Raw genomic sequence first — 12,474 nt, 5'->3', positions numbered from 1 at the left:
GATGGGCTGTGTAATGAAACTGCATTTCCCAAGAATTTCTGAGGACCTAGTACTGAACAGTGAGGTGAAGAAATACTTCCCTGATATGTCTTGCCACTATTGCAACACAGGTGTAGGTGGGTGGGTTGGGAGAAGACCTGTCTCCTATTCTGCCCCCAATTGTTGTCACAGAACCACCATCGTACCAGTCCCATAAGTGAGGTGGGAGCATGTGGTTAGAAGTTGCTGGATAGGTGAGAGGAGATCTAGGGACTGGGAGGAAGGGCGAATAATCCATAGCTCTGATTAGAAACTGAGCTTCAGAAGTATATGAAGCTTGAAAGTGAGGTATTATTGGCTGGAAAATCCAAGTCTTAGTGACACTACTAAAGTCTTTACAAATGTGCACACGCACACACAAAATCTAAACGTGCAACTATGTACATTGTCGGTGGAGTTTTATTGTCACATTAGTATAATTTACAAAATAATAATAATGCTCTGTTGCATTTTATCACACACTCTTGCAGAGATATTTATAAACATCATAATAAACTACAATTGCATAGTTCATCATGTTAGGCATCATACTGGCATTTTAACTCCTTTGCAAAACAGACCAAAAATGTGATTCCTGACATACAGATTGTACTGCTATAATTGATATATATATATTAAATACATTCAACTGCCTATTTTACAAATTTATCCCCTGCCCCTGCATTTCAGTGAAATAAACATCCCTTCTCATTTTAAAGGCCGAAAGCAGTATTCTGGAGTTGACAGATACAACAAAAATGGTTTGTTTGTCTTAAAAAATGAAAATGCCTTATTCTATTTTAACTACAGTTCGGTCCCACCCGTTTCCTTCATTTGCTTACTGCTAACATAACAAAACACAGTTTTTAAAATATATTACAATACACATTCATTAGAGCCACGGCGAGGTTCTCATGGAGCATGTTTTCTGCAGACAGTTAAGTGCTTGTCACCCATCTGACCTGGGCTAATTTATGAATGAGGTAATCTTTGCTGGTGAGATCCACTTTTAGTATCTGAAAAGGAGAGATTAAAAGAGGGGTGGGTGGGTTAATTCAGTGCTATTTTGAGAAATTCTTACAACCACAGATGCCTGATTTGTGAAAGCAATACCAGTCTCTCAGAAGGATTTTGAAACCCATTTGCAAAATGACACTCACTGCAAATACATGCAGGTATTATTATAAAATGCAACACAAAAGATCTCATGCTTGTTGGAAAGCACATTCTTTCTACTTTGCACTGGATGTTCTAAAGATGGGGGAGAATTTTGATATTATTTGTATTTGAATGAGAAAACCACCTAATTCGCACTTCTCAATATGCAAGTGAAAACACAGCTGTCTTCAAAATGTGCACCTCTCCAAAGTTTGCAATGCACGATTCCAGCAAAAGTAGTGTGTACATAAATGCATCAACTAGCATAAAATGTGCACAAAATTTGTGAAAACAGTATGCAAAGATTCATTCTATTCGTGAAAACTCTGTTCCAAAAAATGTGCATATTAGTCAAAACCTCATACCCAAACATGTTTAAGTAATTAGAACTACACTGCTGGCAATTTTTTCTGAATTAGAGGAAGGGAACTTGGCTGCTTTCATTGTAAAAAAAAGACTGTTGTGTTTCCCATCTTTTATTCCCCAATCAGTGATAAGCCACATAGGGGCAGCTTTTAAAAATGATGATGATGAATCATAGCTGAATTGTGAGAAACATAGCTTGGGCTCAAAATATGTGTGTCCCCCTCCCACAATTCCCCTGATAATTGTCACTGAAAACTAATAGGTCTGTACAGCAGAACACTGCTCTAAATTAGAAAAGACGATGCAAAGAAAAGCTGGGGGGGGGGACATCCTGACTGATTTGGGAAGAATTCTGTTCTATAAGGTAAAGTTATGCAAGTGTGAAGAGAGAAATGGGACAAAGATAATAAGGAATGGGTAGTCATCCAAAAGTTCAAAGGTAGGCAGATGATCAAAAGTTAAACAAAAGAGAAGAAATGGTTCTATTCAAGTTGAAAACAGGACATTGTAACCCAAATAAATGTTTAGCTTTAATTAAACCTCTTGGAAACAGAGTGCCAGAAAAAAGTTCTCAAAGTCAGAACTTAGGATCTCTCCCCATACTAAGCACTTGCTTCCAATTCCAAATGTGAGGTGTGAAAAGAGAGAGATTTAGCTATCACTATAGTATGGTGGATAATCTCAATTTCATTTAAAAACATCTCTTGTTATAGAAAAAAGAAGAGGGCCGGGAAAGATAAGATACCTTTTAAATTACTGCATGGACATGTGGCATGAAAATATTTTAGCTTTCCAAAGCTGGTGGGAAAGAGATGGAGGAAGCAGAAACTTGAAAGCATTTTCTCCAGACTGATAGCAGCAGAAGGTCAGCAGAAGAAGGAAGGAGGCTGGCAGTGAAAATGAGAAAAGGAAGAGCAGGGAGAGATTAGCCCAATGTGAGATGCATTTTATTAGAGGCAGAAAATGAGAGCTGCAAGAAGAAGGAGCAGGCTTATAGAGATGACTAATGCCTGTTTCCCGGGAAGTTCTGTTGCACTGAGCAGCAATTAGCTGAGTGATAATATTGGGAAATGCAGGACATGAAAGGAAAGCAAACAAAAATGCAAAATGGAAGTAAAGCAGGAGGATATAAATGCAGGATTTTGATGAATTTACTTGCAGGAGAACTGGCAATTAGGCCTATTGCTTGGAATGGTGCCGACCACTTTTACACTGGGGTCTCGGTGGAAGCAGAACTAATGTGGCAGCAGGAGATGAAGAAGATTCACCTAACCAGCAGAAGCTCTGCACAAGGACTTCTTCATACCCCCCTCTCCTCCCTCAAAACTGGCTTTGAGAGGGTCCCAACTGCGGAGGGAGGTAGCAAGGCTTGTCCCGTATGACAAGCTGAAATGCTTATGCAGATGGAACAACTGGAAGAGTGTGACATTGATTTCTATCCTTTGTTTACCGGGCTGGATGGGAGGGGAGAAAGCAAAGTAGCCGCAATGATGATTGAGGAAGGAAAGGATGGTTCTCAGTCCACAGCATCAGAGGGTATCTTTCCTATGTGTCCCCTGGTTACACTGTGGTACCAAACCAAGGGTCCCTGGAATCTAATGACATAGGAGAATCTGTACATTCTTCTCTGCATGTCGTAGATGCACAAGATGTGCTTGCCGGTGGTTTCAGACTATTTTGCAAATCTACACAATTGTCAGAGATGTGGAAATGATGCAATTTCCTCCATCTCCTTTGTGTACTATATTGTATTCCAGTTTTTTCCTCAAGGATCTCTGCCCCAGCCCCATCTATCAAGTTTTATGCTACGGTGCCAAAACCAGGAGAGGAGGTTATTCATAGACCCTGTATAAGCAGCTTCATGAAAGGTGCCAAGTTGGATTAAGCACACTAATATTCTGTATATCAGCAGGAGGAGACCTCAAGCTTGGAGGCCAGATGCCTCCCACCAAATCTCCCCTCAGGAGTTTTCAAAGACTACGTCATCACGCCAGGCCACACTCCTCCTCATCACTCCCAAATCAAGGAATGTGGCCCTCAACCTGGGGGAAAATACTCCCCGCCCCTTCTGTATAGGTCGCCAGTATACCAGTGCATGCCTTCACCTTCAAGAAGCATGTGCCCACTACGCACCAAAATATACAGACATTTCTTAGGCACAGTGGTGCCATTTGTGTCAGATGTTAGCATCTCTTCAAGTTTGGATTTAGAAATTTGAAATCTTTATTATGAGCCTGTATGCATATTTTGTTCTCATACCGGGTGATAAGAAAATCTTAGAATATAAAGTGGAAAGGAATACTGTGTTCATTTTAGAGGACTGGAAATGTAAGCAACATGAATAGGAAAAAAATGTTTTCACTAATACAGTGGTACCTCAGGTTAAGTACTTAATTCGTTCCGGAGGTCCGTTCTTAACCTGAAGCACCAACTTTAGCTAATGGGGCCTCCTGCTGCCGCTGCGCTGCTGGTGCGCGATTTCTGTTCTCATCCTGAAGCAAAGTTCTTAACCTGAAGCATGATTTCTGGGTTAGCGGAGTCTGTAACCTGAAGCGTATGTAACCTGAAGCGTATGTAACCTCAAGTACCACTGTAATTCCAGTATTTTTGGACTTACCTGGTTTGCTGAATCATATTCTAGGGTAGCTGGTTCTGTTTGCCCATCATAAGTAACAGTAACACTTGTAACTAAGGATGTGACTCCCCAGACGTGCAGATAGCCCATTCTTAAGACAAGGGCATCAGGTAGCTTGTTGTGGACCACAGTGACATTCAATGTATTCTGAAAAATTGAGAAAAAGAGGCTGTATTTTAAATAAATGGACCCTAAATGCTCCAGACAGATTCCATCAGCACTCTCCAACTTCTAACTCAACCACCTGCACATGTGCAAGTAGCCCGAAGTTCACACATTTATCTTCAGCTTGCAAAGGCTGCACGTCAGGTGATGACATTTATGCATGAAACCTATCAAGCACTACAGACAAATCTTTCACATCATCTCTGAGCAATGACTGAGGTCCAAAGAGCTGTTTTTGGCATGTTCACATAAAATGTGTGACACAAGTCTCTGTTAAATCTCCTCTGGTTGTATATTGTCAGCCTGGGAATCTCTGAATCCAGGCCAACATTCTACAATGGAGAGATGCATTGTGGAGATACGCTTTATGTGCATGTTTGAATTATTTGAAATTGTTTTATAAGGAAAGGTATGAAGGAGGAATGAAAAACTTGAGTGCAAAAATGTATTTGTTGTTACAACGAATATGCATCTTTTCTTAAATTAATTGGATAGGTTAATAAGCCTACCTGCGTTACTTGAAATGTTGAAAAGTAGTAGTTGGCAGTTTCATATGCATCTGCAAAATAAATATATGTATAAATATATATTACTATAGTTTCTCAGAATAGTAAACTAAGTTCGAGAGTTTGCACATTGATGGACAAAGCAGGTTGATGGGGGAACAAGAGACAGAATGGGCAGTAGCATATTGGAACGGGTTCATAACCCAATTTGACACACATTTCATTGGATAATTTGGGCTAGTCACTTTCTTTCACTAAATTTTTGTCCTGTGAGAATAAAATGAGATAGCAGCACCCCATAATCTAATGAAGAAGGATGGGGTACCAAGTTCATACATAATAAATTACAGTGGCACCTCTGGTTGTGAACTTAATCTGTTCCGGAGGTCTGTTCGTAACCAGAAACCGCTCGTAACATGAGGTGCGCTTTCACTAATGGCGCCTCCCACTGCTGCCGTGCTGCTGGAGTGCGATTTCTCTTTGCATCCCGGGGCAAAGTTTCCAACAAGGGGCATCTACTTCCGGGTTAGCAGAGTGCGTAACCGGAAGAATTCATAAGGGGGACAGTTCGCAACATGAGGTACCACTGTAGTCACCAAATCTGGCAAGGCACTTACCAATTGTAATTCCATCATCCCAGTAAAGTTCTCCTCGGGAATTGCCATTATCATCCAAAGCAACAGTGAGCCCCAGAGGGTTCTTCCGGCTAGAAAAAGTACAAGAAAAGAAGTAAAAAACATTCCTTAGGAAATGCCTACCGATCTGATTTGATTTGATTTGTAGCTGCAAAGGGCAAGGGCCACAGTTTAGACAGCACTGGACTGGATGGACCAATGGTCTGACTTGATATAAGGCAGCTTCCTATGTTCCTGTGTTGTTCCTAGGCATCCTGCATGGAGAAGGGGGTTGGACTGATTGACTTCCAAGGTCCTTTCCCAACTCAGTAATTCTATGAGAATTCTGAAGACTGTCCAAGAAACCTCTTGGGTGGGTGTTGGGCTCCTGTGTGCCCATGAATCTCCCTACCTAACTTAAGGAACTTCCCATTTACTGTGAAAGCGAGAAAGATCTGCAGGCACACACTGAAGGTCCATTTCTGACAAGTCAGCTGGTTGGCCAGTAGCTGAATGGCTGATCACCTAAGATCAACCATTCAGCTACTGCTAAAGCGGAATCAAGTCTGCATAAAATTCAAGTTCATTCCATGAGAAATTGTACTCACCTGGCATTGGTAGTAATATCAGGCTCTTGCCAGGGGATGATGTAGCCACCCCGGATATGAAGATTTATATGCTCCAAAGGTGCATCTAAGTCCTGGAATTGTCTTCGCACTCCGATATATTTCCCCTACAACCATAAAAGCAGAACTTTGAAATGGTGCTGTCGAACCTATCAGATTTTCTCCTTCTCTGCGAATTTTACAAACAGGGAAATTCTGTCCTCTGTTTAAGCTGGAAAATATTCCCCATGGGCATCTGGTTGGCCACTGTGAGAACACAATGCTGGATTAGATGAAACATTCACCAAATCTAGCAGGCTCTTCTTATGTCTTCCTGTCCTTCACTGGGCTTCCATTCAAAACCAAACCCTCTATTCCCCACTTTGTAAAGGATGGGCACCAGTTGAGCATTAAAGATATGGTTCGAAAGAGGAACGTGCAATTATATTCCTCAAGATATTGAACTTTGACTGTGTCACCTATGCAGTGCTTTTTTTCTTGGGGGATGCAGGGGGATGCATACCCCTAAACATTTTGTGAATCTATTTTGAAGAAACTATTTTTTAAAAAAGTGTGTGGCTAGATAGATAGATAGATAGATAGATAGATAGATAGATAGATAGAGTTTCTTCTCTAGCATGGTGAATCCTCAGTTCCATTGCTACCCTCGATGGCGGCCTCATTTCCTTTTCTGGTGCTTCCTGAGTCTCAGACGGAAGCGAGCGTTTAATGTGTGAAGCAGTGTGAAATGTGGATGTGTGGTGTTTTACTGACGAAAGTTTGGCTTCATTGAGGGACAGTATTTCAATATGAGTAGGAAGATGTTAGTGCACACAACCTCATGTCAATGTGGAAGTGACTGTGGGCTGTCAGCTATGTAACATGAGGTAATGTTCTTTGTACTACTGCATCTATTTTCCCTGATTTGAACTATAAAATGGTGATTTTCTCGAGTCAAAATGAGAGTACCCCTAAACATTTTTTTTTTAAAAAAGCACTGCCCCTATGTATCCTTGAAATGATCTGTAGAAATTAGCCTGCTAGTTGAGTTCAACAAAGCGCTAAGGAGATTGTTCCATCAGCAAAACCATTTTTATCTGCCGACAGAACAATCTTGCCTCTCCCTTCTGGAAGTTCTCCCAAGCACCCACCCTACCCCAGAGCTGACTTGGAAGAGGCGCAGGGGCTGCCTTGGGGGGAAGAGAGGGGGGGGGGAATCCCTCTTGAGCAATTGCAAATACTTGAGCGAACTTCTGCTAGTGGAACAGGTTAGTTAATATCTGGCCCAGTGCCTGGAAGGAACTAACTTGATTGGATAGGACATTTTTAACTTGCATCTAACTTGCAGGTATCACCTGATTTGAAGTTACTCTTGACAAGATTTATTAAGCTGCTTACCGTGTGATAATCATACCACCGGGCATCTGGTATATAAGCATGTACTGTCACAGCACCCTAGAATTTAAAGAGAGGAGTGTAAAATGAAGACAAAGCAGAAAATAGCATGCACACACGTTCCGTTTATAAGTGACACTATTATTTAATGGCTTACTTGGTCAAGTACTGGGCTGATGAGAAATGCTGGGCCCCATAAAAATTGTTTGTAGATGTCCCATGTTGTTTTGTCATCCACAAACCTGAAGAAACATGGTAAACCATGGTTATTTCATCTTATCAGACTGGCAGTCTCAGGACATAATAAATCAATTCCAGTTCTAAAACATTGCCCAATTTTGTTTTTTTGTTTTTAAAAATGGACTTCTCGATGTAACGAGACATCCGACTGGGATGCAGAGTAGCTATTTCAGCTGATTTTCAAAAATAAAGAGTCAAGTCTTGGTACCAGTCCTCAGTCAGGTTTACTTCCCAAAACTATTCATTTCACTGAAGCTTGGCAAGCTCACTAGATGGATGGCACAAGTTATTGTACATGACTTCTAAAAATGCCAACAGCCTAATTCTAGGGGAGGGGGGAGGGGGAGGTCTGCTCAGGGATATGGGAGAGAAAGTGAGTTTCTTAATTTCACTTTTTTTAAAAAAAAAGTAGTAATTTGCATCCATCTACAAGGTGAATGTTAAAAACCGTAGCTCACTTTTCTCCCAAAGATAGGAAGAAACCTTGCTGTGTTGCCAGATGTTATCATCAAGCTGTTTAGTTCCAGCATTGAAAGACTTTTTTAAGCACCTGAGTGAACTTCTTTTTGTTCTACCCAGCAATGCTTCTGCCAAAAAAACAGAGAATTCTTGGTGGTTGACTGAGTATTTGGTGGTGATCTTGAAACAGTTTGGGCTGGCCTGTAGGTTCAAGGGGGAAGCAAGGTAGTAGCTTTATATCCCTTTTGCCTCCACAGATTTTGGAGGAACCTGTCAATACTGGAAGAGTCTCACAAAGTGCAAATTAGGTGTGATCACTGTTAAATGTGAATTGAATCGTAATTTCTCCCTCATCCCTAACTGATGCTTCTGGCGATGTTTGGGGATATGGAAGAACGCAATGTGTAGGTTTAAAGCAGGGGTCAGCAAACTTTTTCAGCAGGGGCCAGTCCACTGTCCCTCAGACTTTGTGGGGGGCCAGACTATATTTTGAAGGGGGGGGGAAACATGAATGAATTCCTATGCCCCACAAATAACCCAGAGATGCATTTTAAATAAAAGGACACATTCTACACATGTAAAAACACACTGATCCACAGGCCGGATTTAGACGGTGATTGGGCCTGATCCAACCCCTGGGCCTTAGTTTGCCTACCCATGGTTTAAACTCTAAAGGCTTGTAGCAAGGGGTCCAAAGCAATAATTATGCTAAAACATAACCTGAGATATTTTCTGACTTGGTGGGGAAGATGAATTGGTTTGTTGAGCCCATGACAAATTTTCACAACAGTATCCCCCATAGCGTGTTGTCACTTAACACTTACTCATGCAGCAAAGGACGGGCAACAGTGTCGCCGTTGACATGGGCATTATGCATCAATGTGTAGAGATAGGGTAGCAATCTGTAGCGTATGCTGAGCACATCCCTTGATATATTTACAAATCTTTCATCAAAGGAGACAGGATCTTGCCTCTGTAAAAGAGATAAGAAATTCATTCAGGCTGCAGAATATCTTGCCCTGTTCTCCCCCCCTTCCCTTGAAGAAAATCCCAGTAAGCATCAATCAAAAGGCTTTCAAATTTCCATAGAAAAGTCACATCATTACATATAAGAGAATACAGGGCAGGCAACATATGTTGAGTAAAACAGAATAGCATAAGAAACTGGCTGCATTTTGTAGATTTAGTCTGAGTCTTGCTGCAGCCTGGGTATGGGGCAGGAAAGTTGAAAGCTATTTTGGATGCTAATCTCTACCTGGGTGAAACATATAGTAAAGAAATCCTTCTATCAACTGCCTTTGGAACAAAATACAAGGTAAATGAAATATTAAATGGAACATCCTTTGGGAATTAATTAATATAGATTATACTTCTATCTTTCAGCCTTTGAAACAACTCCACTTTCTGAAACCTGTTCTGAGTAAGCCTTCGAAGCGATGCACCCATCACTGACCCAGGGTCATTATTCCCTCCAAACTACCCATAGGTTGTGTTTGTGTAAACCACTAGGGAAATCTGTGTTTCTAGACACATGTGTGTGCTCCCCTGACTGCTGGCAGTGAGTGGGGACGGATTTGTTGTGCCTCCTGTGGCACATCAGACACGTACAGATGCATGTTATATCAGTGCTGGGAGCAGAGGCAGAGCCAGGGAAGTTACGCAGGTCTACAATACCGTCACACCAAACCTTTTCACATTTTGCAATGGCCTAAAACCCTCCCACTTTGGGCATAACTCAGAGCAGGGCTTTTAGTGTGGCTGCCCCATTCTGTGGAGCAGCATTCCTGATAAGACATGGCAGGTACCAGATAACTGCAATTTTTGGGGAAACAGGGATACACACAGAACCACAGCCAATATGTAATGTTGAAGAGTGAGTAGCAAGGAGGCAGAGAATCAGTCTGGTTTTTATTGCAATTTTGAGCAACATAGCTCTTCCCTTCACATGTCCACTCATCATTGCAGGGTTGAGAAAATTCAGGGCTGAGAATTCATGGCTACACAGCATCCAGAACAGCTCACTGCTCTATTTTCATCAGGGAGGAATGAAAATCGGAGTAGGAAATCGGAAGAGGAGTGAGTGTCTAAACCAGCAACTAACCATACATTTTTAGATTACCAACAGTATTACAGTCGCTTTACTACTGCATGCAACACACTGCCAAAACAGGTAGACGCACCCTAGTTCCCATCACATTATGATTTCTTGAGAAGGTGTAGAAGGCTCCAAGTTCCATCCATCGGGCACACATTTCATAGGTTGTGTCATTGAAGAAGCCACAGATGTCAGCACCAGTCTGGAAGCATGGAAAGGGGAATGTTGTTAGAATGATCTCTGCCACACTAGATTATTCAAAAGTGTTTCAAAGACTTTGATCCAGGAGCAGAACTTACATAGGAGATTCCAAAGAGGCTGAACTCCATGATACCTGTCAAAAGGAAGCACAATGGGATTTTCTTGAGCAACCTGTCTCTTTAAAAGAAGTGACCAATGCTCTCAGGATCCTTTTTGAATGCTAATATAATGTCTCCGGTTTCTGCTGCAAGTACAACGGTTTGTGTGGCCAGATGGAAATCATGGAAATAGTGAATAGTTTAAATCATCCCCATTGGCTCAGGAACTTGGAGGAAAGGGGTGACAGTGTAGATAGCTTGCCCTGGACACACTGGTGGGACACCAAAACACACCCCATTATGGTTGAGTCCAGACACAGGTGAGGACATTGCCGGTAACATGATACAAGGGGCAGATACTGGGAGCCACCACTCCAATTAAGATTCCATCCCCTTACTAAAAAACAAACAAACCGCAGAGCAGACATTTCTGTGGCAAACATTGGATAACGTCGAAGATTCTCCTTACCAATCACAGATTTTGTAAGCTGATCCCATCTTGCATAGTTATCACCAAGCCAATGTCCTACCCATCGTCCACTGGAGGGATAAGTTGAACGGGTAATAATGATCCCACGTTCCTTTGTGGCGTTGCGCATACCACTAATAGGAAGATAAAAAGGCACGCGTGAATATAGTGTTTCATGCTGAATTATTATGCTACTTAAAGATTCCACTCGGTTTGGATTTCAAAGCGGCGGCTGCAACTTTCCCTGCTCCTCCCCACAATAACCTATAGCAATCTAAAGGGTGAGTTGTGGCATCAATGGACAACATCAATTTCACATGGACTACCATTTTGCCACCGCAAGAGTGCAAGGGATAATGTTGGTGAAAAAATGCTAGCAAAAAATTGCAGAACGTGAGGTGTGGCACACCTTTACTGTCACAACACCATCTTGTGTAAAGAAAGCAGGATTTCCAGAATATGAAACAGGGGAAACATCTTACTAGTAAGTTGGTTCTGCTTGAGACCATCCGTACAGGTTATGTACATCATAGTGCCTCACAGGTGTTCCGTCAGAGAGACGTTGTTCAGTATCCATGCACAGCGTCACAAGATCCAGTCCTCGTTCTCTTAAAACCAAGGCTAATGAGGAGACAGGGTAAGACCACACAATGAGGTGGGCCATTTTCAAAGGGAATAGGACATGTTAATTTTCTCTTAGAACGAAGGATATATAGAGTCCAGGCTGCTGCAGCAAAAATGTCTAGGGCAACATTTCCACATATATTATTGCCTTCCCTCTTATGTCCAGGGCTGGATAGTCATTTGCAACAGACAGCACCATTAATTCAGCTTGACTCTTGCATCCATATTGGTTTTCCAGTTTAAATGGACTCTTACATAAGAGATAGGCTCTCTTCTATTGGCAGACAAGAGACATGCAGACTCCACAAACTATGAGAACCTAGAGGATCTCATCTGTATGTCAAGGCAATCAGTAAGGGGGTCTGCAGTTGTGTGGAAGAATTATTAAATAATATTTATTTAGATGTTCAATGGGGATGAGGGTGGTGCTGTGGGTTAAACCACAGAGCCTAGGACTTGCTAATCAGAAGGTCGGCAGTTCGAATCCCCGTGACGGGGTGAGCTCCCGTTGCTCGGTCCCTGCTCCTGCCCACCTAACAGTTCGAAAGCACTTCAAAGTGCAAGTAGATAAATAGGTACCACTCCAGCAGGAAGGTAAACGGCATTTCTGTGTGCTGCTCTGGCTCGCCAGAAGCGGCTTAGTCATGCTGGCCACATGACCCGGAAGCTGTACGCCAGCTCCCTAGGCCAATAAAGCGAGATGAGCACCGCAACCCCAGAGTCGGTCATGACTGGACCTAATAGTCAGGGGTCCCTTTACCTTTACCTAGATGTTTAATGGGAGTTATTATAAAGGTTCAGAATAGATAACCTTACAAGGAGGAAT

General features: G+C 42.1%; 1 protein-coding gene across 1 annotated transcript in view; it reads right to left on the bottom strand.

Annotated features, from left to right (window-relative positions):
- Positions 1-420: 420 nt before the first annotated feature.
- The window catches only part of SI (sucrase-isomaltase), a 125,214-nt gene continuing 113,160 nt past the window's right edge, over positions 421-12,474 (bottom strand). The window contains exons 83-94 of the mRNA XM_083441793.1: positions 11,507-11,645; positions 11,025-11,158; positions 10,556-10,590; positions 10,342-10,458; positions 8,986-9,134; positions 7,620-7,704; positions 7,466-7,522; positions 6,071-6,195; positions 5,466-5,554; positions 4,852-4,901; positions 4,160-4,324; positions 421-1,034 (exon numbers count right to left, since the gene is read on the bottom strand). Of these exons, the coding sequence (XP_083297919.1) occupies positions 957-1,034; positions 4,160-4,324; positions 4,852-4,901; positions 5,466-5,554; positions 6,071-6,195; positions 7,466-7,522; positions 7,620-7,704; positions 8,986-9,134; positions 10,342-10,458; positions 10,556-10,590; positions 11,025-11,158; positions 11,507-11,645 (1,223 nt within the window). The 3' untranslated portion in view covers positions 421-956. The remainder of the gene's footprint in view (positions 1,035-4,159; positions 4,325-4,851; positions 4,902-5,465; positions 5,555-6,070; positions 6,196-7,465; positions 7,523-7,619; positions 7,705-8,985; positions 9,135-10,341; positions 10,459-10,555; positions 10,591-11,024; positions 11,159-11,506; positions 11,646-12,474) is intronic.

The sequence above is a fragment of the Podarcis tiliguerta genome (genome assembly GCF_965153285.1).
Source record: "Podarcis tiliguerta genome assembly, chromosome: 5".
Lineage (NCBI taxonomy): Eukaryota > Metazoa > Chordata > Lepidosauria > Squamata > Lacertidae > Podarcis > Podarcis tiliguerta.
The sequence above is the reverse complement of the archived record's forward strand: the minus strand, read 5'-3'. Positions and strand labels throughout refer to the sequence as shown.